The following is a 26,451-nucleotide window of genomic DNA, read 5'->3' as shown; positions in this document are numbered from 1 at the left end:
TATGGCTAATTTGTGCAATTTCTCCAAAGTTTTCCTTTAGAGAGAGAGAAAAAAAAAAAAAAAAAACAGCTAAGCCCAGCCCATTTCACTATGGATGGCAGTTTTGAAAATACTCTGTAACTCTCTGTTTTGGGCGAAGGAAAAGAACCTAGAAAAACCCTAGTCGCTTCTCATCTCCACCACCCACCAGCCGTTCTGTTTACACGCCCCCTCCCTTCTCCTTCTTTCACTGCTTAAGCTCCTCAAACTACCGGTATTCTGCAAACCCTAACGCAACTCTCCGTTCACAAAGATCCGACCATGGCGACTGCAACGGCTCCACGTCAACTCTCTCAGAAGGAGGCCGACATCCAGATGATGTTGGCCGCTGAGGTTCATCTTGGCACTAAGAACTGTGACTTCCAAATGGAACGTTACGTTTTCAAGCGCCGCAACGATGGTATGTTCTCAATACTCCTTAACTTTTAGATCTTCACATTTGTTTAACTAACTCCCAAAGGCCTTTCGAGATGCTGCTTAGCTTGGCTCCGTTTTCCATTCTGCTCTCCTTGTTTCTATATTTGTGGTGATTTCTCTTGAACTCCAACTTTGAGTGCCAATGCGTGCGCGTTGTTGTTCTCTACTTGTCTTTCCTCAATGACCTTAATTTTTGGATATCAATTTCTCAGGTCCGGAGCGATCATAATTTTATCAATACGTATATTTATCCTTATTTTTTCTACTTGTGGTAGTATTTACGATTCAGAGTCGGTTTCTGACTATTGTTTAGTGATTGAATATCTTTAGTTGTTACTGCATTCGCTAAGGATACACTGTTTTATAATCTCAGATTATTCAACAAGGGGTTTTACACGCACGTATGATGTTATTTTTTAGTTTGATCCCAAAATGTTGGTTCATATGTTTATAGATTTGAAGCATATACTCCTATCTCTGTTGTTTGAAGATACGATTCTTAATTTGAGGAATGTTGGGTTATTTTATGCTCAAAAGGATTGATATTTACACTTTGAATGTGAATGAACTTTTTTCCTAATTTCGTTTCTATAGGAATCTACATTATTAACCTTGGTAAGACATGGGAGAAACTTCAGCTGGCTGCCAGAGTCATTGTGGGTATTGAGAATCCACAAGACATTATTGTTCAGTCTGCGAGACCTTATGGTCAGAGGGCTGTCTTAAAGTTTGCTCAACACACTGGTGCCCATGCAATAGCCGGGAGGCACACCCCTGGAACCTTCACCAACCAGCTTCAGACTTCATTCAATGAGCCTCGTCTTCTGATACTGACTGATCCTAGAACTGATCATCAGGTGATTGAGCCTTTTGGAATACCCATAATAGTTTTCCGTTTTTAGCTTAAGTTGAAAGGATGGTCTTCTCTTTAGCAATTCCAGTATCACTTTTCTTTGTTCCCTTTTTGTTATACCTGACTTGTTGCTGTTATTTTTGTGTTGCCTGGTTGGGTTCCTGCTTGCAGCCCATCAAGGAAGCTGCCCTTGGAAACATTCCTACAATTGCCTTTTGTGACACTGATTCACCAATGCGGTATGTTGATATTGGTATCCCAGCAAACAACAAGGGAAAGCATAGCATAGGATGTCTATTCTGGCTCTTGGCAAGGATGGTTCTGCAGATGCGTGGAACTATTCGTGCAGGGCATGAATGGGACGTGATGGTAAGCCCATAATTATATTTTCTATCTTAACTTTAGAAACCATGTCTAGACATGAAGTTTGAAAATGGCATTTGGTTGTTGGAAGTACTATTAAAGGCTTGGATTGAACCAATGCACCTATTTCTTGTGCAGGTGGATTTGTTTTTCTACCGGGAGCCTGAGGAGGCTAAGGAGAAAGAAGAAGAAGAAGCTGTTGCACCCCCAGATTATGGCATTGCAGATTATGGTGGTGCTTCGCTTGTTTCCTCAGATCAATGGGCTGGACAAATTTCTGATGCTCAATGGGGTGCCCCTGATGTGGTTCCGGCACCAGACGGTGTAATTGCTCCACCTGTTCCGAATGTCGAGTGGACCCAAGAGCCAGGTTGAACCCGAGTTTTCTTTTATGATTTATTTGAATGTTTATGCTTATTGATGTGTGTTTAGCCTAAGACTTGGTTTAAGTTCACAAGTATCATGTGTCAGTTCCAGTTATCATTAATCTTTTTCCTTTCAGAAAAGGTTTTGTAAGCTAAAGATGCAATGCAATTAATAGTTAGGTTGGTTAGTCTGCTTGAGGTGAAGAGAAAAACGGATCACGTTGTTTTGATTTTTAATAATATTCATTTTTTATGCTTTCTTAATTTTTCTGCGTTTGGCCTTTTGCAGTTGCTTTAGCATCAGACGGATGGGATGCCGCAGTACCACCACCAGCACCATCAGCTGAAGGTGGCGCCCCTCCAGCTGCCAGTTGGTTTTAAGGGCTGGTTCCATGAGAATTTGATTAATCGTTTTATGAGTTTGCTTGTTTATGTAGGGGTTCCACCTTTTTTGGTTGCAAACTTGACTTGTCTTTTCCCTCATAGTCCAGTTTTAGATTTTGAGATTGAAATTTTGACTTCAACTTTGGTACCTTGGTGCAATTTTTTGAGATATATGAGAAATTACTTGCCTAAACAATAATGAACATCCATATAATTGGGATTTTAAATCATGGGTGGTCATAATAGCGATCATCTTGGCCAATTGATAATATATTATCCTTAAATGTTTCAATCTCATTAAGATTGAATTATAATGACTTTAACATGGGTTCGTTTTGAAAGTTTGTGTACTTAAACAAAGGGTATATAGTATTTCTTGGAGCTTGTGTTAATTAGAACTATAAGCCAATATTAAGATGGTTCCATGTTTTATTTTATTGGTTGATAGAATACAGTAAAATCCATCTAATCTTGAATTAGGAGTGAAACAAGGATTTGACATTGACGGGTGTGGAAGTGCTTGAATCTCCATTCCATGCCATCTCTGCTAGTATTTGATACGCTCTATCACTCCCATGGTTTGAATCAAAGAACAAATGCTCTTTAGGATTCCCACATAATTCATACTCTTTTACATCACCCATCCCACCGCAGCTTTGTATTCCTTTATATTTCCCACTTCCACAGCATGCATCCTTCACTTCTTTGAAACCTGTTTAAAGTAAAGCAAATAGTCAGAAAGAAAACAACCAACCACAGTAAAATTTTCTACAAGATTCTCTAAATTCAAGTACCATATTTTGCTGGGTTGCTTGTTATTTCTTCAAACACTTTATAGGAATCAACATAGGAGTATCTGAATCCTTCGAGTTTTGTAGCGAGCTTTTGTAACGCTTTGTAAAGTTGTTTGTTATGCAATTCCACAAGTTGATTTAGTTGCTCCAATCGGGCATATTTGCCTTGTGATGCCACTGCTTCTAACACAGCAGGTACATGATTATAAGACCAAAGATTCATCGCAACAAATTTTCTTCCCCCCTTCTTGTGGATATCCTGTTCAATGAGTATTATTCTTAGAAAATGGGAAAATCAAAATCTCAACAGGGAATTCATTGCTTTAGAGTGTATTTGGTTTAACTTTTCAAGTATTTAATTTTGAATGAAATTCATTTTAGAAAAGTTTGAAGTGTAGCTTTTAAAACACTTCCAAAGTGTATTCTAACTCAGGAGTTTAAATAAATGACTTTGTTGAAAAACACATTTTTTTTCTTTAGTAAATCCAAACTGGTCCTTACTTTTATGACAGAGGTTAAGTTCTCAATCACCAAATCAACATATTCTTCCACCGAGTAGGAATCGAAAAGCTTGGAATCCGAGGCAAAGGTACGATAATCGTTGGTCCCAATCGTGATCAAGTAGACACCCCGTGATAGTAACATCTTTGCTTGTGTCTTTCCAAGTTGCTTTCTCAGAATCCTTTCCACTTTATTGAAACTCTTTGCCTGAGTTTTGAGGCTTATTACCCCCTAACAGTTCAACAATACATGTGTTAGAATTTCTGTGCTTTTGGTTGATGATATAATATCTTAGTTGACATATATGGAAAAAGTATCCCATACTTGATCTTAATAGCAAAACTTCTCTCTTTCAAACATTATGAATGCATTAATATTTGTGATAGAGAATGGTAAAAATGATACATATAAAAGACAACATATTTGTTTGGTCTAGGAGTTTTTAAATCTATTGTGGGCTCTACGACTACCTTCTTACGGCTAAACTCTACAACTAAACAACTCTACTTCCTCAATAGCTTCGTCTCTTTCATGATCAAACTTAGCTTTATGAATGAACATATATTTGTGATAGATAATGTCAAAAGAATTACATATAAAAGACTATATTTGTTTGGTCGAGGAGTTTTTAAATCTGCTATAGCCCTACAACTAACTCTTTACGTTGTAGGCTCCACAACCAAACAACTTATTAGACTAAACAACTCCATTAGTACTTAGTAGTTTCAAACGTCCCTAAATATATCGTAGTGTATCCAAAAGCAGGTGAAAAGATGAAGTTTACAATAGTGAAAGTGAAAAAGAAAGAAAGAAAGAAAGAAATATTACAAATCCTCGATTGACTTCATCAAGAGCACCCGCTCCTCCTGACGCAAAATTTATGCCATCAATGTAACGCTTATTCCCAGGATAAAGGTAAGGAAAAACCAATGGCAAATTTGCATATTCAGCTGCCAACATAGAAGAAAAAGAAAAACATTTAATTTCATGATCGAAAAATAGATGAATGGTTAATTAGAAAGGAGATGGAATGATTATTACCAAAGAAATCTGGAACAACTCTGCCATCAGACCATCTTCCAGAGGGATATTTGAAGAAAGTTTGGCCAAAGGGAGGGTAATTTGATTGGGCAGTGGGAATTGTGTTAATGTAGTTGTTGTTTCCAGTATCAATTATGGAATCCCCAAAAACAAAAAGAGGGATATGCTGCTGAAGAAGCTCATCTTGCTTGCAAACAACACACTCACCAACAGGATAAAAGATTAGCAATAACAATACACATAAACTCCAGTTGTTTGAATTCGCCATTTGATGTAATAAATTTGGTTCTGAGATTTAGTTTGAAAGCCCAAGATGGGTTCAATTTATTTATAGTGAGAAGAAACCCAATTTGGTACGTATTTGACCTTTACTTGAAAATGACACCATTAAAGAGGTGATGTCTTTTTGTTCTGTGCAAGGAAAAGTCATTCTTGATCACCAAGGCACACGTGCCAAAGTTGTCTATTTCGTGATTATTTCAGTCTAATAACGAATTTCCAAAGAAAAAAAATGAAAATATTTATAAATAAACTGTGTCAATTAGTGATAGATAACGATAGATATAGAGATGTGATAAATTGTTTTGTAAATAAATTGATTCATTTTTCTAAATTTGAAAATAATTTAAAAATTAAAAAATTAAAACAATATTATAGTTGGATTATCCCTTCTTTTATTGCTATATTAAAATTTATATTCCATTTCGCTTCCTCATCTTTGTCCTTGATTTTTTTTCTTTCAATTTTAAAACCTACCCATTTTAGTTCTTACTTTTATTTTTGTCCTTTTAACGTATTAATGGCAATTATAGGTATGTATACTAGCATGTTAAAATAAGCCATATAGATTAGAAACGAGCATTTGATAAATATATATTAGATGAAAAATAATAAAGCAATGACCAAAATGTTTTTTTTTTTTTTTTTTAAATAAAAATTAAAGATTAAAATAGAGATTGTAAAAAGTTAAGGTTCCATCTCGTAATCATTTTATTTTTGAAAATTAAGTTTATACACACTATTTCCACCTCCAAATTTCTTCCTTTGTTATCCACTAATCATTAATAGTTTAAAAAACTAAGTCAAATTTTGAGAATAACTTTCAAAAAAAGTTTTTATTTTTTATTTTTTTTAAGAATTTGACTAAGAATTGAATAGTTGTATTTATGAAATATGTAAATCATTGTAAGACATGTAGATGATATCAAGTTATTTTTTTTTTAAATTATCAAGAGGCTTAAATGATTAAAATTAAACAAATTTAGGGACCACTCATGTAATAGCTTGACAAGCTCACCAAAAGAAAATCTAGTTATTAGTTCAATATCGAGAACAATTGCTAACATCATATAAATCAATCAAGCCTTAAAACATATATTGTATTTAAACCCTAAACACTATTGACCAAAATAAACATGCTACATAATCTTTAAATGGATAAAATTATTACCAAAAAGTGATCGTTGTTGACTATCCAAAAAGAAAATTAACACAATAATAAATGGTTAAAAATGGTACCACAGAGGAAAAAAAAAACCTGTCAAATTAAGAGCTATTGGAAGGTAGGAAAACTTGGTAGAGGCGTAGTGTAACGGTCATGCTTGTCCAGGGCCTGTTGCCCATGGCCGCATGCCCAATCCAACCCCCTTCTAGCATACTTTCATGTCCTGTATTGTATTAGTTTAGTTAGCTTGCTTTCTTTACATTTTCATTGTAAGTGACCACTCGCCCTTTTGCATATGCAAGGGCGCCAGTTGGCTTTTTGTTCAGAATGCACTATATGGGGATAAGACTAACCATCATTTCCTCATACCCGGAGTAGTACTCTATAAAGCCGTTGTTGTTGCTTATTGCTTTCTAGTCTACTACAATCTTTCTTTCTTTATTCACACTCACAAATCTTCTTACGAAAACCTTTTCTCTAAACCCGTTTTCTAAAACCGTTTTCCCTAAAACGGGGGTGGAGGTTGCAAGAGGCACTCGGTGTGCCATCGGCAGTCCGTAATCGAGTTGGCTGGCTTGTTCGTGAGCGGGAACAAGTGCCGCACAATCGCTAAGAGAAGCTTCCGAAAGAGCGATTGTGACAGTTGGTATCAGAGCCAGGTTGGCTTATAGAAGGAAGATCAGTGATCATGTCGGCGACGAAGAACCTGAACAAGTCCCATGTGGACAGATTGGTAGAGATGGAAGAGCAAATGCTCTACCTGAGAGAGGTCCCAGATAATGTTCGTTTCCTTGAGACTCGGCTACAAGAAGTTGCCGAGAAAGCCGATGGAATTGATGCGGTGGTAGGCCGCCTAGACGGACTACCCGTCAGAGAATTGATGATGAGGGTAAAGACCCTCGAGACCAAAACAGTACGGTCCGGAAACTTTGAACGAGGCGATAGCTCATCGAGTTCTGTTGCCCACATAGAGGAGCGTGTCGAAGAGCTGGACAGCTCCCAAAAAGCAATACTTCAGATGGTAACCGACCTATCTGAAGACTTTCGATCGGGCCTGGATGTCGTCAGAGCCGAGATAGCGGATGTGAGTGCTAGGGTGAATCTCACCATCCGAGCGGTAGGGAACCAAGCCCCACCTGGGGGCGCAGTGGCAGTAAGCCGAATAAAAATCCCAGAACCGAAACCCTTCTGTGGGGTGCGAGAAGCGAAAGCCCTGGAAAATTTTATCTTTGACCTTGAGCAATACTTCAAGGCGACGAACACAGTGACTGAAGAGTCGAAAGTCACAATAGCAATGATGCATCTGATTGAAGATGCAAAACTGTGGTGGAGATCACGATTTACAGACATACAGGAAGGACGTTGCACTATTGATACTTGGGATAGATTGAAACAAGAACTTCGTTCGCAGTTCTTCCCTGAAAATGTCGAGATCTTGGCTCGACGAAAACTCCGAGAGCTAAAGCAAACAGGTAACATCAGGGACTACGTAAAACAGTTTGCAGGACTCATGTTGGACATACGAGATATGTCCGAAAAAGACAAGGTCTTTTGCTTTGTGGAGGGGCTGAAACCGTGGGCAAAAGCAAAACTATATGAACAGAGAGTACAGAATCTCCCCTCTGCCTATGCGGCAGCTGAACGACTATACGACCTTAGCACTAACTCACAAGATGTGAGGAAGCAATCAACTTCCTCAAATGAGGAAAACAGAAACAGCCGTTCCAGCCCTCCCAGGCCTGGGGGAGGAGACAAGAATACAGGGGGGAACCGTAAATCATCCCAACCGAGATCAGGAAACAACTGGCGGGGGCCGCCACAACAGCATAACAATTACAATCGCCCCCTGTCTTGTTTCATATGTAGAGGGCCACACAGGGCGCGTGAATGTCCAAATCAAACTGCGTTCAATGCTTTTCAAGCCACATTAGCCTCTACCTCCGGAGACGAGGCAGAACTAGAGGAGACGGTAACCGAGCCAGCGGCAGAAATTGAGAATCCCAGGATGGGGGCATTGAAATTCCTGTCTGCACTCCAGAAGAATATGGGAAAGGCGACGGAGCCACTAGAGAAAGGTCTCATGTATGTGGACGCTTGGGTCAACCAAAGATCGGCCAAAACCACTATGGTTGACTCTGGGGCTACCTATAACTTCATGGCAGAAACGGAAGCTCGCCGCCTGAACTTGAATTGGGAAAGAGATGCAGGAAAGATGAAAGCTGTGAATTCCGCAGCCCTACCGATTTCGGGGATAGCGAAGAGAACTCCGGTAAAGTTAGGAGACTGGAAGGGCCTCGTCGACTTCGTGATTGTCAAGATGGATCATTTCGATGTGGTACTGGGGATGGAATTCCTACTTGAACATAAAGTCATACCAGTGCCCCTCGCCAAATGCTTAGTCATTACCGGATCTACACCGACCGTAGTCCAAGCCAGTATCAAGCGGCCAAATGGGGTGAGAATGATCTCAGCCCTCCAATTGAAGAGGGGCCCGGCCCACGACGAACCCACGTTCATGACCATCCCGATAGAATCGGTTGAGTCCACTGAAGAGGAGATCCCCCAAGACGATCTATTTGTCTTGGAAGAGTATCGGGACGTCATGCCGAAAAGCTTGCCCAAGTCCTTACCCTCACGAAGGGGGATTGACCATGAGGTTGAGTTGTTGCCAGGGGCAAAGCCGCCTGCCAGGAAGGCATATCAGATGGCCCCGCCAGAATTGGCTGAGCGTCGGAAACAGTCAGACGAGTTGTTAGGTATGGCTCAGCTCAGCTTCAATAGCCAGTAGAGTTCCGCGATCGGAAAGGCGCCCCTCGAAGTGTGCGGCAGACAGCCACTCAGGCCACACTTGGTGGACCACCCTTATGCAGGCAAAAGCCCTCAGGCACATAACTTCACTAAAGAGTGGAGCAAAACCCCTGAGATAGCCCGCACCTACCTAGAAAGAGCATCAAAGAGGGTGAAGAAATGGGCTGGTAAGAAGCAGAGGGCCCTTGAGTTTCAAGCTGGGGACAAGGTCCTGATCAAGCTACGACCGGAACAGTTTCGTTTCCGAGGCCAGAGAGACCAACGGCTAGTAAGGAAATATGAAGGTCCAGTGGAGGTAATTGAGAAGGTCGGGAGAACCTCATATAGGGTTCAGTTACCCTCATGGATGAAGATTCATCCTGTCATCTGTGTGAGCCTCCTGAAGCCCTATCATCCCGAATCCGAGGATGGACAGCGGAACATGCTAAGGCGCCCATCGATCACGATGAAGAGTTTTGCTGAGAAAGAAGTTGCACAAATCCTGGGTAAACGTACGCGCCGTAGTGGAAGACCCAGACGAGAACTGACAGAGTTCTTAGTGAAATGGAAGGATCTCCCCGACGAAAAGATCAGTTGGGAGCGGGCCGAAGACTTGAAGAATGCAGCTCCGGCCATCGCAGGTTTTGAACAAGGTCGGTTGACGGGGACGTCAACCAATTAAGTGGGGGAGAATGTAACGGTCATGCTTGTCCAGGGCTTGTTGCCCATGGCCGCATGCCCAATCCAACCCCCTTCTAGCATACTTTCATGTCCTGTATTGTATTAGTTTAGTTAGCTTGCTTTCTTTACATTTTCATTGTAAGTGACCACTCGCCCTTTTGCATATGCAAGGGCGCCAGTTGGCTTTTTGTTCAGAATGCACTATATGGGGATAAGACTAACCATCATTTCCTCATACCCGGAGTAGTACTCTATAAAGCCGTTGTTGTTGCTTATTGCTTTCTAGTCTACTACAATCTTTCTTTCTTTATTCACACTCACAAATCTTCTTACGAAAACCTTTTCTCTAAACCCGTTTTCTAAAACCGTTTTCCCTAAAGCGGGGGTGGAGGTTGCAAGAGGCACTCGATGTGCCATCGGCAGTCCGTAATCGAGTTAGCTGACTTGTTCGTGAGCGGGAACAAGTGCCGCACAATCGCTAAGAGAAGCTTCCGAAAGAGCGATTGTGACACGTAGCGCATAACTTATTTTCCATAAATTAATTTTTTTTTCCATATTATAAAGTTTTGATTTGAATATCATTCAAATAAACTTTATAATAAATTATGTTTTAATTGCATCCAATACAATTAATATTTTTCCTCATAAATTTGAACATTTCAAATTTTCTTTCAATATATTGGATCCTTGTTGATCTATGATGAGCTAACAAGAAAACCTTATGAACCTACGAATTATAAGCCCTAATGATAAAAAATTAATTAATTAAAATCTTTAATTAAATTAACCTTCATTCACAAACCACTATAGGCTCATAGTTGAACTCTTATGTACGGTAAGATAAGTTGCGTCCATAGATATAATCAGTATAAGCAAGTCAATCTTTCACCAGTTGTTCATAATTACAGTTGGGTCAAATTTTCGTTTTACCCCTATTATTACCTTTTTTCCTTAAGTACCACTAATTCTTCTAGTGCAATTTGTTTATGGTCCGACCATAAGCTAAGTACATCTCGAGCTAGTGAGAGAACGAGGCTTGATAACTTGTAGAAATACAAGTTATTGTACCTTTTTATTTAGAATAATTAGAGAAGTTCAGAGGAAAATATATTAACTCGATACGAAATTCATGTTGAGAATTACACTTTGTGTTCATGTGTTTACAGAACTCATTATCCTGAAAATTATAAAATTTAACATCTTTAAACGTAGGATTTATGATGAAAAGAAGCAAAAATAAACAAAAGGAACAAAAGTTGCAGTCGTAGACGCATATAAAGTGATCAAATCAACTCCAAATCTTGCATGCAAAGAACCATGCAATGAGCAGAAAATGAAGAGAGAAAAACGACAAATGCATGTGCGTGGATGTCAAATCAAAAAGCAAGTTGATAGATGATTTGAAATAGTTGTGACAGAGGCAATGAACTTGTGACGCGAGTAGTCGATGCAACAGGGCATCACTAGAAAGACGCAAAAAGAAGCTTCCATTTCACGCTTATAAATAGCCCATTTGAAATTCGTCTAATGGAGAGACTTTCCAACAATTTTGGATTATGAAAGTATTGTAAAACTGGTTTACGACATTTCAATATTTTCTTGTCAACCCATTTTTTAATACACTACTAATGGGCTAGAAAAACCATTCCATTTATATATTTTTTCATCACATATGTGTTTATATGTTTATATACAAATATTTTTGAAATTTTAAGATGGTCTGGTAACTATTTGATTATTGTTTTTGAGTCTTTGAAAATTAAAGCACACAAACATCATTTTTACATATAAAGTTTTTGCTTTTTATTTCTTTACCATTATTTCAAAATTATATATTTTAATCCTTAGTTTTAAAAACTATGACTAATAAATATCTAAAATTTCAATTTTAACTCTAATAAATCCTTTAAAAATGTCTAATAAATATATAAACCTTCAATTTAATATCTAAAAAATCTCATAAAATATTAAAAATAATTGAAAATTAATTGTCGTAATTTAACTTAAAATTTTCAATTTTGTAACGAACAGTTACATTATTTTTTGTTAAAAAAGTTAGTACTATATATGAGACACATAAATTGAGATTTTAGTGATCTAGTATATATTTTTTTAAGTTCAAAATATACGATATAAATTTAGAAAATGAAATTTTGGATACACCACTATTCATATGTCAGAATTTGGGTGAGAAATCAAGAATAGTATATTAAGGGCGTGCCACCTACTTTCTTCATGTCATTTGACTAAAATCCTATTTATTACTTTCTTTCAGGCATGAAGCCCTACTTCTCCCTTCCTTCTCCCTTCAGTTGCAATCCCCATCCTATCTCTATCTTTTGCTCTTTCTTTCATTCTTCGACTCAAAATTGATTTTGCTTTTAATTTTGTGTTCGATTTATCTGTTTGAGTTTAATAGGATGAATTGAGATGATATTTTACAATTTTTAATCATCTTCTACAATTTCATTCGATTGTTTCAAATTTTTTGAAGCTTTTTTTTTCTCTTCTCAATGATCATCCTCTAGAATGGAAATCTGGTTACGGGTTGTTTTTCTTTTTCTTATTGCAATTAAGAGAGAGATCGTGAGGAGAGATGAGCGACTGAGAGATTGAGAGCCAGAGGGAGACAAATTGGAGCCAGACAGAGAGACAAAGTGAGGGAGGGACTGAGGAAGACATGCGGCTGAGAGATTGAGAGGGAGATTGCGAGAGTATGAGAAATTGAGAAGAATACCGTGAGACATTGAGAGAGAGACAAGTGACTGTAAGATTGGGAGCAGCAACTGGATGAAAGCGAGTGACTAAGAGACAAAGTGAGATTATGTGGGACTAAGGGAGACATGCAGCTGAGAGATTCAGAGGGAGATTGCAAGAGTCTGAGAGATTCAGAGAATATTGTGAAAATTGAGAGGGAGACGAGCGATTGAAAGATTGGGAGTCGGACGGAGATGAGCGACAGTCAGATGGAGATGAGTGACGGAGAGACCTATGATGGATTGATGGAGACGAATGACTGAGAAATTGGGATGGGCGGCTGAGAGATACACTAAGATTGAGAGGGAGGTGTGAGCGACTGGGAGAGGTTTGAAGGCTGAAAACCTAAATTAATAATGTGGGTGTGTATGTGTATATATAATTAATTTCGGGTCGGGTTGGTTCAATCTGGTCAGAGAAGTAATGAACCCAAGAACTGACCCAATTTTTAAATTTTTATAACTTTCAATTCAACCCAACTAAAAAAAATCTAACCCAATCCTTATGGCTATAGTTGGGTAGTCTTGGTTGCTAGTGTTACTGGATTTTTTGAACATCCTAATATAGGGGTGTTGAACGTATTTTTTGGACAAACCCAAAAATTCGAGTTGATTTGTTTAGCAACCCAAATGACCCAAATAAAGTTTTCAACCCAATCCAACCCTTAAAATTCAAAAATTAATCAATACAAAGAAATCAAACTTTAAACAAAGAGGAATATATATAATTCGGGTTGGGTTGGGTCAACCCAGAATTTTTTTAGCCAACTCAACCCAATAAAAATAGAAAAATTCAACCCAACCCAACCCAATAACAAAATTAACCCAACCCAACCGTTACATTTTGGGTTGGGTAGTTCGAGTTGTTCGGGTTGTCGGGTTATTTGAACATCCCTACCCTTATGTTTCAGTTTATGAAAAAAGCTTGTGGGTGAAATATTTTGCATGTGATGTCCTAAATATAGTGTATCTCGTGGTTTGTAGTTTTATCAAATTATTTATCTAATAAAATCAGAAGTATTTTATTTGACATTTAGGCAACATTAATTCAATCTAATAAACTAAGATCCAAGGTTATATGATGTCACTTGAACAGTATGTGATTGACAAGTGACATACATGTGGTTCATGTTCAAGTAATAACCTAAAAGGTTTGCAATAAATGGATGAAGGTTGGATGCCTTATCCTGGTAAGGCTGCAGATACAACCTACTTTGTTATTGTTACATGAGATGTAAGTGTTACAAACAATATAGACTATATTCTTCATGTAAAGACATGTGAGCGGGGTATCATGTATACAGGAGTTTATACATAGACCAAACCACGAAATAATTAGTTTCTCTAACACCGTACTTAAAGAAACTAATATTTCACTAGGATGACCATAGGAGACTTGACCTTAATCTTGAGTGAATTGTGAACTTCTGTTTATGACGATAATCATTTGATCTGTATGGGTGAGAGTGACCATGATAACCGACTCATTAAGTCTACCATTTTGGGGATTTGTCTAATTAGGAAGTTGGGAACACAATTACACAAGATGAAATTCACTCATTCCCATTCCTTGGAAAAGTAGATAAATTGCTTCTTAATAACTGGTTTCGAGTCTTTAACAATGAGACCTCAATCTCTCATTGGTCTGAGAGGTGTTAGTTTATAGTTGAACTATAAATTGTTTGTACACTAGAGGAATCAGTAGTACTTAAAGAGTAGACGTAATTGTAGGGGTAAAACAGTATTTTGATCTAACTGTAGTTATGAGCATTTTTGAAGGGTTATCGCTCTATTGATTGGTTATATCTATGGATACAAAAATATATCTGTAGTGCGAAGAGTGCAGGTATCGATCTTTAGTGGAGTGATCAGTAGTTAATGAATATCGATTAATTGGATTAAAGAAGTTTAATCAATTAATCTCATATCATTGAAACTTTCCATAAGGTCCCCTTGTTAGTTCACTAAATGATAGTAATGAGGAATGATTTAAATTGTTCAAATCAAATGAGGGAATTTTATATTAATGAGATTAATATATTATGTATAATGGTTAATTATAGATATGATCTATGATCCAAATTATGTAAGAGAGATATATTTGAATAAAATTCAAATATTAGATTTATATGAATTGGATTCATAAAGTGATGTATACATATAAATATGTGATATTTATATGTTAATTAACTCCATATTAAATATGGTTTAATTGATTAATGGTTAATTAATTGATTAAGAAATAATGAAGATTGGAAGTTAGTATAAATATATGATATTTATGATAATTAATTAAATGCATATTAAAGAGGATTTAATATATGATTAATTAATTAACGTGCCAATTAATTACATAAAGGTTATTTAATTGATTAGCACTAATGGTATAAAGAAAAATTCTTGGAGAAGAAGTTAATTATTCACCATATAAATATATTCTTATAGCCCACTTAGGATAAGAGGTTTTTATTACGTAAAACCTAACCTCCAAGCCTCTACCTTCTCTCTACCTCCTCTCTAAAAATTCTCTACCCTTTTCCTCCTCAAAAGTTCTTGGAGACCACTCTTCCAAGTTTTTTGGAATCCTAGAGAATAACAAGATACCTTTGTTGGTAGTGTCCTAGAGAAGTTTGAGATTATTGATAACGGTGGAAGAGGAAAGTTAGAAGAATCAACAAAGGTGAGTTTTGATTTCTTCTCTTCTTCCTCTTTTCTAGCATGCTTATAGTTTTGTTTGAATGTTTATCTTACAAATGCATGTTTTATTTTACTGTTTTCTGTTTTCATAAAAACGAATGTCTAAATGCAAGGCATTCACATGCTTCCGCGGGAAATTTGATTCCTTCATGGTTATGACTGCTTCAGAAAGTGTATGGTTTCATCATTTGTTTATCTTAGTAATAGATATTTGGTTATTCATATGCTTTTAATGCATGATTTTTTTTTTTTTTATTGATGATTGCTATTTGATTGTCATGTGATTATCTAATTGATATTTGGTTTCTATCTGATTACCATTTTTTGTACTATATACTTATATATCAACATAATCTTATGATATTCTTTTTGGTAGATTTTGGAGTTTTTAGACCATACTAGCAGTAGATTCTTGCATGCATGCTTTTGTCTTGTTGAGAAATTTCACTTGTTATTATCCAATATTTGTCTGATTGCTAAGTGATTAATATCTGATTTCTATATAATTGTCACGTGATTTTAACTAGATATTGAGTTCTTTATAATTTCTATCTGATTGTTATATGATTGCTGTCTGATTGATATTTAATTTTTATCTGATTGTCTTTTGATTTTCATTAAATATTAAGTACTTTGTGATTTCTATTCGATTGTTATGTGATTTATATACGATTGTCATCTAATTGTTAGTTGATTTCCATTTGATTTTCATTAGATATTAAGTACTTTGGGATTTCTATTTGATTCTATCTGATTATTTCCTACTTGTATTGCAGAAGTGGGCAATACTATATTGTCTCTGATTGTTTAATATCGCGTAGGAAGACCTTGGAATCAAAGGATTCCTTCTACTGGTGAATTGACAAAGCACACAAAGTGTAGTCGTTGTAAACGCGTGGGTCATAATAGAAGAACATGTAAATTTGCACCTGTTTGAACAATCATATTGTGAATATCAAAGATATTTTTGTTATTTTTTTCATGTGAGTACAACAATGCATTTTTTTTAGTAGTTTTTGAGTATATTAGTGGATTGATTTAATAATTTTTTCTGAGTATATCAATGATGTATCAACAATAAATAAACACTAATCACAAATATATACTTTGTAGCTTTTCGAACCAACTAATGCATTTAATTTCATGGTCGGTATCATGATATCCCCTAAAAAAACTACTTAGTATCATGGTGATAGGTTGTTAAGTGATATCCTATCAGTGACTGTTAATAATATACCCAATATGTAATGCACACAAATTTGATAGATTGTAAGTGATACTATACCCACTAAGCCAATCAGATAACAATCAAATCATATGGTAGAAGTTCATATAGAAATTAGATGGCAATCAAAAGACAATTAGATAACAATATTAGAAATTACTAATTATGTGACAAAAAAAAAGTAATCAGATATGACAATATCAAAAACTACTAATGTGACAAAAAAAAAAGAATGTAATAGAAAGGGCAAAATATATAAAAGTAATAGAGGAAAAGAATTTATGTTGAAGTAATTGAAAGTGAAATAAAAATCACATAAAATTGATAATTAGTATCAAATAGTAATCAAACAGCAATCAGATTACAACCTGTATCATTAGCAATCGTATAACAATCAAAATCAAATAAAAATAAGATAGCAATCATATAGCAATCAAATACCATATGGTTAGTGATCAGTGAGGGCATTTTTGACTTTTTACTTTCAATGCCTCACTTAAATTGGGTTGGACTGACCGGTTTTGCAGTTCTTACAAAATTTATATTGTGTGAATATGAGCCTAATTTTTATAACTTATATTAGCATGCTTGTAACTAGCCCAATATTATCTGACTAGAATATCATATTGATACATCTAAAATTAAATTTATACGAACTTGTACTCTCGGATAAAATCATAAAATCCTGGATCTACTACTGGTGGTGGAGATTAAACCTTTGACTTTGATATTATCATATATATTTTATGCTAGCTAGTTGAGCTATACTCATTTTGATCTATATATTTATAAGTTAATTAATAATAGTTTATAATTAGTCGTATTTGAGAAAACTATAGATAAGTCATAGAGATGGGACTTTACAACTCTCTCAAGCGGACCATTATTGAACCAAGAGATCTAGAACTCAAGCCTGAACCTTCCATCTTAAATGCACATTTCTTGGAAACAATAAACTCTTATAGTTCTTATGTCAACCCAATTACTTGATGAATATGACTCTTCTATGTTGTAGGTTCTGTCAAAACACAAAAAAGTCGAGAACTTTATTTAGTCAGCGTCGTTTGAATCCAATTATGAAGGAGGTAGTTTCGAAAGAAGAGAAAAAGAGGAATGATTGTCGCTTGATAATAACTAATCACAGTTATAACACTTTAACAAACTATTCTAATTAATATGTATTGCACCCCCTCAAGATGTACTGTGTAAATTGGCAACACCCGTTTTGACTAAAAATTCTTGAATAGCTTTAATATGCAAAGCTTTTGTACACATATCTTCCATTTGAAGGGAAGACCGAATAGGTAGAAAAATGAAATGGGGAATTAAGAAAATGAATTCTGTGTCACGAATTGCTGAAGGCCTCATCTTTTATAGGCCATCGAACCGTTTTAAAATTAATCAACGGACCGTTTTAAAAATAATAATAAAAAATAAAATAGTATTTTTTTATTAAAAATAATCACACTCGCCCGATCGGCATTGGTCTATCTCTTCACTTCCTCCAAAATATGGATTGAAAGAGGAATGAGTTTTCAACAAAACAACATTCCTAGAGATGATAACATGATGCTATATAAACAATATCCTTTAGTTCATGATGGATAACCATGGAATATGCAAGCAATTGCACGAGGTTCAAATTTTGATCTATGAGCAGACAACATAGATGAATAAAAAAGACGTAAAAAACATGCATGAAAGAATAATCTGTTGGATGATTCCCTAAATCTCATAGTCTTATAGTTTGTAATTGTATTTGTACAAACAATTTATTTATCTAATAAAATAAGAGGTATTTTGTTCAACATTTAGTTGCATTATACTAAAAAACAATAAACGAAGATCCAACGTTATTTGCTGTAGCTTAAACATGTATGTAGAGACATACAGGTGGATTATGTTTAAGTGATAGCCTAAACAGTCTGTAGTAGATGGAGAAGGTTGGGTACCTTATCCTAGTGATACTATGAATATGACCACTATGTAGTTGTTACAATTGTTGTAAAGTGCTACAAGTGATATGATTTTGATAATTCATGTGAAAACATGTGAGCGAGGGTATCTATAGAAAAATTTTGTATTAGATCAGACCACAAAATGAATAGTCTCTCTATATGACACCTTTGCTAGAAGAGACCTACATTTCATCAAGATGACCATAGGTGACTTGACCTGAATCCTTTGATTTTCATAGGTGAGAGTGACTAGTTTCACCAACTCAGTATGCCTACCACTTTGAGGATTCGTCTGATTGGGGAGTTGGGAATGCTGCTACATAGGAAGGAATTCACTCCTTCCCTATTGTTAGGGCAAGTAGATAAATTGCTCATTTAAGGGTTGATTCCGATACTTGAACAATATGACACCACATCCTCTCCTGATCCGAGAGGGGTTTGGTTATAATTGAACTATAACTAATTGTTAATTAAAGGGATCAGTGGTACTTAAGGAGTTAGATGTAACTACAAGGGCAAAATGGTCATTTTGGCTCAGTTGTACTTACGAGAAATTTGTGAAGGATCAACGCACTGTTGATTGTTTATATCTAATTTACATAGAAATATATTTATGGAGCAAAGAGTGCAGTTATTGGTCTTCAGTGGAGTAACCAACAGTTAATGGAAGTTAATTAATTTAGTTGAAGAGTTTAATAGATTAATAAACTATAGGTTATATTATATATAATGTAATATCAACTATAAATTGTATGTTGTATATGATATATTTTTTTTTTTTTGCAATAAGTTAGTTATTATAAATTAGTTAATTCAAAATTATGGTTTTTCAATTTTAATTTTGTATTTTTTAAAAATGTGAGAGGGAGAGTTAGATTTAATAACTCCTTCCCTTATCTCATTGAATCTCTCCTTTCTTTTCTACAACGTGAAAAAAAGTCACAGAGAGTTCATACCTATTATCTTCCTCCCATTCTTTCAGAGGTCTCAAAGATTGTTCTCTGTGTGAATACTCTCTGTGAATGATTTTTTCTCTCAACAAAATTCCTTCAACCAAAATTAATTCTCTAGAAGCCCATTCTTTTCTAGTCAATTCTCAACCTTTGAGAATAACAAGAAAAAACTCTTGGTGGTGTCCATTGACGTTGATGTGATTGTGTGTTCGTGAATTCGAGGGAGAGTCCCATTTGTTCGTGATGAAGAGGATTCATGAAGATTTTTGGTCTCCAAGGATAAGATCTATGAATGCTTATCTGTTGGATTTTATGTCCTAAAACTCGTAGTTTGTAATATCATATTCTTGTTAAATAAAGTTGTTATTGAAAATCTTTAGTAAATTTAAATTCTATATTCATGAATCCAATAAACTAAGGATCCAAGACTATTAAATTTAAGTTTGAACTTTATGTAGTGACATAAATGTAAATAAGTTCAAATATATAGCCAAAATAGTCTATAGTATATGAATAAGGTTGGGCGCCTTTCTGGAGACACTATGGATGCGGCCCATTTTGTAGTTAGTACAAATGATGTGATCCTAAACCTTTCATGTGGAGACATGAAGATGGGGGCATCCCAGGTAAAGAGTTTACATAAGACTGAACCATGAAATAGTCACTTTTACGTTCTAAATGCCGTTTAATGTATAAAACTGACTATTTCGTTAATTGATGAACTAGGTAACTTAATCTTAATCCTGAGCTGACTATGAACTCCTGTTCACTTGGAATTATCCTTAGATTTACATAGGTGAGGGCAGCTCATTATCGCTAGCACAATAAGCCTCCCATTTCAGGGGTAAGATCAGGTGGATAGTTGGGAACATAGGGTACAAGACAGAATTCACTCCTACCCGTTATAAGGATAGTAGATAGGTTGTTCCCTTTAGTACTGAATCCAGGTCTTGAACAAGGGGCCCCACCCTCTCATTGGCCTGAGAGAGGTTCGGTTTATAGGTTGGACCTTAAACCAATTGTTCATTAGAGGATCAGTGGAACTTAAGGAATAAGATGTGGTCTCGGGGGTAAAACGGTTTTTATGACCCAGTCGAGATTACGAACAACCTGTGAAGGATTAACTTACTAATCATGGTTATATCAAATAGACACAAATATATCTATAGTGAGGGGAGTGCAACTACGGGACTATAGTGGAATGACCCGTTAGTTAACGAATGTTGATTAGCTCAGTCTAAAGAGTTTAGCCAGCTAATCTCGGATCATTGGAGCCCATGATCTATAGGTCCATTAGGTTTCCCTACTAGCTCATATGGAATAAACTTAGAATAGTATGGTAGAATAATTCGAATTGTTCGAATTAGGTGAAGAGAGAGAAACCGACAAGTATATGTGATATAGTGATCGGTTTTTTAGTTTAGAGATACAACTTTAATATTTAAATGTGATTTAAATATCAAGAATATGAATATGTTCATATTCGAAAGCTCGGAAATAATGGAAATGGTCAAAGGTGTAAAAAGTCAAAGAGTTGACTTTTGACTTTGAAAAAGTCAAACTTTGACCGACTTTATATTTAATTGTGATTTGAATTTTGAGAAAATAAATGCCGATTCATGCTCGGGAGGTCAAAATTAGTCAACACGAAAAAAATAAGAAAAAGTCAAAATGTTGACTTTTTGGTCAAAGTTTGACTTTGACCAAATGACTATTTTGCCTTTTGACTAAAGTTAGTGGGAAAATCCAAACTTTTGTTGGATAATTCCACTAACAAAATAGTGGGCTAGGTGTTGGCTTATAGCGGTTGTCTGGTTCATTTTCGAGCGGAGATAGACGAGTTTCGGGAGCTTCAAAGGTATTATTTCAAAATAACCCTAATTAATTCTTTTGAGTTGCATGTTTAATTTGTGCAATTAGAGTAAAATTGATTCTTATTTCCGCTAAGCATGTTGATTTTTCCATCATTATCTTCCTCTCTATTTTTTCTCTTGAAGCATGTTGTACAAATTAACAATGGTTGTTCATCCTATAAAATTCTTGGTTATTCTGAATTTTCTGTTTGTTTCTCAAATTGAAATTAAAATTGTATGGCGTTCACACACTTTCACTTGAGATTCAATCCCTTCAATTGGTATCAGAGCCAAATCGTACGATTTTAATGTACCACTTGTTTCGAAGATCAGAGTTTAAGGTGAGATTTTCGTTCTGCATTGTGAATGTATTGGAATGATTCTGCAATTTTAATTGTGGTTTGCAATTGGGCGTTTTCAAGTCTTGGCACCTTAGAATCGTTGCTTTAATTTTGATTAAAGATATAAAGAGCCTGTTGTTTTTGGGCATTTATTACTACTATCTAATCTGTAAAGTCTGGGTCTCGAGTTTGGTAAGGGTTGCTGATGATCGGGATGAAGAACAAAGGATTTCGGTGCAAAATCGAAGGTTTCTAGTGCATTTTGTGATGCAACGTTGTGACGCTATACCTAGCATCACGACGCTTCAATGCGAAGTGAAACATAGTTTTTTCTCTGTAGCGTCGAGACGCTCTGAGGCTGATGCGCACATGTGGTTTCCGTTCGTGAAGTCGTGGGATCGAGCCTTGCTTTCGATTTTTTTTTAGTTTTTTCTTGTATTTTTGTGTTTTTAATTATTTTAATTAATTCAATTAATATAAATTAGTTATATTAATTCAATTAATTTTTTAGGGGTGCTAACTCGATCCAATTTTCTATTTAATTTAATTTTTATATTTAATGTATGGTTATTAAATATATGTCATATTATATACCATATAGTATAAAATCCCACCTTAGGATAAACATTATTCATGCATCATATTTAATATAAACGTTATATTATATGGTTGTATGATTTATTAGCATGCTCATGTATTTTAATATAAGAGTTATATTATAAATACATGTTTAATATATAGTTTCATTAATATTATATAAGTGTTATATTATTAATGAAAAGCATGATCATGCATCATTTCTATAACAATTATATGATATGATGACTGTTGGGGTTGATGCCCTAAATCTCGTAGGGTTCTATAGTTTGTAAACATTGTATGAACAAACTCTTTATGTGATTAATAAAATATATGATATTTTATTCACTTTGTCTATAAAATATGTGATATTTTAGTTGCATTAACCACAAACCAATAAACTAATATTTAAGGTTATCTTTGTAACTTAAACATGTATGTGGGACATACAAGTGGATCATGTTTAAGTGATAATCTAAATAGTCAGTAGTAGATGGATAAGGCTGGGTATCTTATCCTAGTGACACTATGGGTATGACTCGCTTTGTAGGTGTTACAATTGTTGTAAAGTGCTACAAATGATATGATCTTGATCATTCATGTATAAAACATGCGAGCGACGATATTCTATACAAAGGAGTTTGTATAATATCGGATCACAAAATGTTTAGTCTCATTATATAACACTGTTCATAATAGAGACTTACATTTCATCAGGATGACCATAGGTAATATGACCTGAATCCTGAGTGAATTGTGAACTCTTACCTATGAGGGTGTTCTTTGATTTATATAGGTGAGAGTGGCCAGTCGCCAACTCAACAAGCCTACCATTTTGAGGATTCGTCTTATTGAAGAGCTGGAAACATAGTTACACAAAATGAAATTCATTCATTCCAAGAAGCAGGGGTAAGTAGATAAATTGCTCCCTTAAGGGCTGACTTCGGCTCCCTTAGATGGATGGATGGATATTATTTAATTTTTATTATTTTATTATATAAATGTTATGTATGTAGTAATGAAAATGGAAATGTATGATGCATGACACCACTTTAGTGAATTATAATTGTTATAATTTTTTGTAAAGTATGTCATTAGATGCATGTATAGGTTTTAATTATTTCATTCAACTTTATAATAGTTATAAGTTAAATGAAATTAGAATTAAAATCTATAATAAAGAGTTGCATGGAAACATAAGTTAAATTAATTTTAAATAGTTTAAAATTAATTACACCATTAAACTTATGTTCACAATATTTCTAATATGATTAGAAATAGGTTTAATATTTTAATTCTATGTAATAGGATTAAATTGGAGTCAAATAAAAGATTAAATTTGTAACAAATTTATCTATAAGGGACATTTGTTTAAGGAAGGTTTTGTTTAGGCTGGAATTTTTAAGCTGACGGAAACGGAAAACCCCTATCTGGGAACCGATCTGGAAGGTGAATTAGATAAATTTATTATAAGCATGCAATGAGTGATTAATGTTTATTAAAGTGTTTAATGAACATAAATCAACGTTGTTAAACGATTCACTGTAAATGTTACATTGGGCAGAGTTAGCAAACACTTACTAAAAATTATTAGTCGATTTTCTTCTAAATTAATCAACCCTAGGTAGAATACTTAGTGGGAGGAAAATATTATATATGATACTTCAGTTTCCTTTCACGTTTCTCCTATATAGCTCACACCGTGAGATCTATATTCGACCTTGAGCCACCTTTGCTAGTGTCCCCTCTACGGATGGTGTTTGCATAGATAAATAACAAGGTAAATTGAGAGAATGTTTATAGTAAGTGAGAGTGGGAGAGTGTGTGCCAACACATCATACTGTCTCCTTCACTAGTTTGTAGTAAACTTTCATGCTCGACCTTGAGACTCATTTTCTTGTGTCCCCCTATGGATGGTGTTTGCATGAAATTTTACTTAAACTCCTGAAATGGATAGAATTGTTATAGTTTTTGCCCCAATCAGTTTTTCCCTACGGTTGGCTTATTGAGCGGAACTTTAGGATCTAAAATGAGGGATTACACTTACAAGAAAATGTTAAGTAAGTTAACAATTTCTAAACCAAACAATGGTGACTAATAATTATAGGAATAAGAGTTATTCTTGTGTAGGTATCTCTTATTCCTATAATTATTAGTTGAGATTGTCTCAATTTAGTGAAGAGGTAACTGATCGCCCTACGGTAGCTTTTACCCTATCCTACTGAAGCATTCTTATAAAATAGATGTCACATATGGTACATTGAAATTTTGTTAAATTGATTGGTTGTTTAATTCAGTAATGCATTTAATAACTAATATAAATAAATTGTTTCAAAAATTTTATAATGACGAACGCTACTTTAAATCTACTTTTTGTTGATAAGTTAAACGACGATAATTATACGAGCTGTAAAAATACTATTAATACTGTACTCATTATCGATAACCTACAATTCATCTTGGTTGAGGAGTGTCCTCAAGTCCCAACTGTTAATGCAGCCCAAAATGTTCGGAAGGCATATGAACGATGGGTTAAGGAGAATGAAAAGGCCTGCGCGTATATCTTGGCCAGCTTGTCTGAAGTTTTGGTCAAGAAACATGAGCCAATGCTCATGGCTTGTGAGATCATGGAGTCTCTGAGGGGAATGTTTGGACAACCGTCGATACTATTGGGATTGATGTTCTAATTCTCCCGGAGTCTCGTTGTTTGTAATGATATACATTGTTTGATGAATAAAATAATTGTTATTTCATTATGGCATTTACTCATATCCAATAAACAAAGCTCCATGATTATCTTATGTAAACTTAAGCATGTATATGCGATATACAAGTGGATCATGCCTTAAGTGATAACCTAAATAAGTCTGTAGTATAAGGATTAATGTGGGATACCTGATCCTGGTGACATTACGGATACGACTCGCTTTATAGAGGTTTGCAAGTGTTATAAACTACTACAAATGGTAGATCCTGACCATTCATGTAAAGACATGCGAGCGGGGGTGTCCTATACAAAGAGTTTGTATAAGATCAGACCACAAGATGCCTAGACTCTGTATATAACGCCATTGATACTAAGGACTTACATCTCACCTAAACAACCATAGGTGACATGACCTCAATCCTAGGTGTTTTGGGAACTTCTGCCTTTGAGGGTGGTCCTTTGATTAGTATGAGTGAGAATGGCCAGATTGCCAACTCAACATGCCTACCTTTTTGGGGACTTGTCTGACTGGGAGCTGGGAACTCAATCTACAAGATGAAATTCACTCCTTTCCCAAAGCAGGGATATGTAGAGAGATTTTTCCTTTACGGGCTCATTCCAGGGCTTGAACATAGTGGCCACAACTTCTCTTTGGAAGAGAGGACTCAGTCATAGTAGGACTATGACTTATGTTCATTAGAGAGATCAATGGTACTTAAGGAGTTAGATGTAACTATAGGGGTATAACGGTTATTGGCCGAGCTGTACTTACGAGTGATCTGGGAAGGGTTGTCGCACTATTGATTGGTTAAGATGGACATATAATATATCTGTGGTAAGGAGAGTTCAACTGTCGATCTTTAGTGGAGTGCTTGGCAGTCTATGAAACACAGACATAGATACAACTACACGATACGGATACGATCGGATATGGCGATTCGTCAATTTCTAAAATACTAAGATACGGATACGTTTAAGGATACGTCATTTTTTAATATATTTTTTAATATATATATTTCTAAAAAATGAGGATACTGATACGTTGAAGATACATTTTTTTTTAAAAAATACAGGATATAGATAAATTTAGCATACAAGTTAATACAATAGCACAAAATAGAATACAAACACTGAATTACAATACAAAAAAAGCAACATTTAAGATGTTGAAGTACAATAGTTAATAAAATATAATAAAAAAATGACTTAAATTACATTGAAGAAGAAGAAGACTAGAGGGAGAAGTAGAAAGATAAACGAAAAACTTCTTTATTGAATTGTTGAAGATATCCAAATGGTTTATATTTTGGTGGACTTTGTGCGGACTCAAATATGAAGATGGAGATTATATGATTCTAGTCTAGGTTTGGTCTATTATTTTTTTTCTTTTAGTCTTGGACTCGAATAGTGAGCTTTTTAAATAGGTTGCCTAATTTTAGATTGGGAAAGATTAGATGAGTTACTTGTCTTTTTTCTTTTTTTTAAAAAAGCATGCATAGAAATAGATACGTCAAATAGTGTGTCAGATACGTGTATGGAAAGTATCTGAAAATATAGATACGTCAAATCGCGTGTCAGATACGTATCTTGGAAGTATCTGGAAGTATCGGTATCCGATATGTGTCTGATACTGATTCTTTGCCTCACATGAAGTATCTATGCTTCATAGTTGGCAGTTAACGGATGGTGGATCCCATGACTAAAGAGTTTAGT

At 35.2% G+C, this 26,451-nt stretch overlaps 2 protein-coding genes across 2 annotated transcripts; one reads left to right on the top strand and one right to left on the bottom strand.

The window, feature by feature from the left end:
- Position 1: 1 nt before the first annotated feature.
- Positions 2-2,614, top strand: LOC120090070 (small ribosomal subunit protein uS2-like). Its single transcript, XM_039047563.2, has 5 exons — positions 2-439; positions 1,051-1,313; positions 1,481-1,678; positions 1,811-2,042; positions 2,327-2,614. The coding sequence occupies exons 1-5, from the start codon at positions 301-303 to the stop codon at positions 2,416-2,418; spliced, it is 924 nt and encodes a 307-aa protein (XP_038903491.1). The 5' UTR covers positions 2-300; the 3' UTR covers positions 2,419-2,614.
- A 199-nt stretch (positions 2,615-2,813) lies between these two features.
- Positions 2,814-5,066, bottom strand: LOC120090061 (GDSL esterase/lipase 1-like). Its single transcript, XM_039047553.2, has 5 exons — positions 4,758-5,066; positions 4,545-4,666; positions 3,717-3,947; positions 3,216-3,474; positions 2,814-3,133 (listed from the first exon to the last, which is right to left on the bottom strand). Exons 1-5 carry the CDS (start codon positions 5,023-5,025, stop codon positions 2,898-2,900), a joined length of 1,116 nt encoding a protein of 371 aa, XP_038903481.1. The 5' UTR covers positions 5,026-5,066; the 3' UTR covers positions 2,814-2,897.
- Positions 5,067-26,451: the final 21,385 nt, after the last annotated feature.

This window comes from Benincasa hispida, chromosome 1, assembly GCF_027475165.1.
Source record: "Benincasa hispida cultivar pf3 chromosome 1, pf3_genome.v1.1, whole genome shotgun sequence".
NCBI lineage: Eukaryota > Viridiplantae > Streptophyta > Magnoliopsida > Cucurbitales > Cucurbitaceae > Benincasa > Benincasa hispida.
Note: the sequence above shows the minus strand (reverse complement) of the source record. Positions and strands in the feature narration are given on the sequence as shown.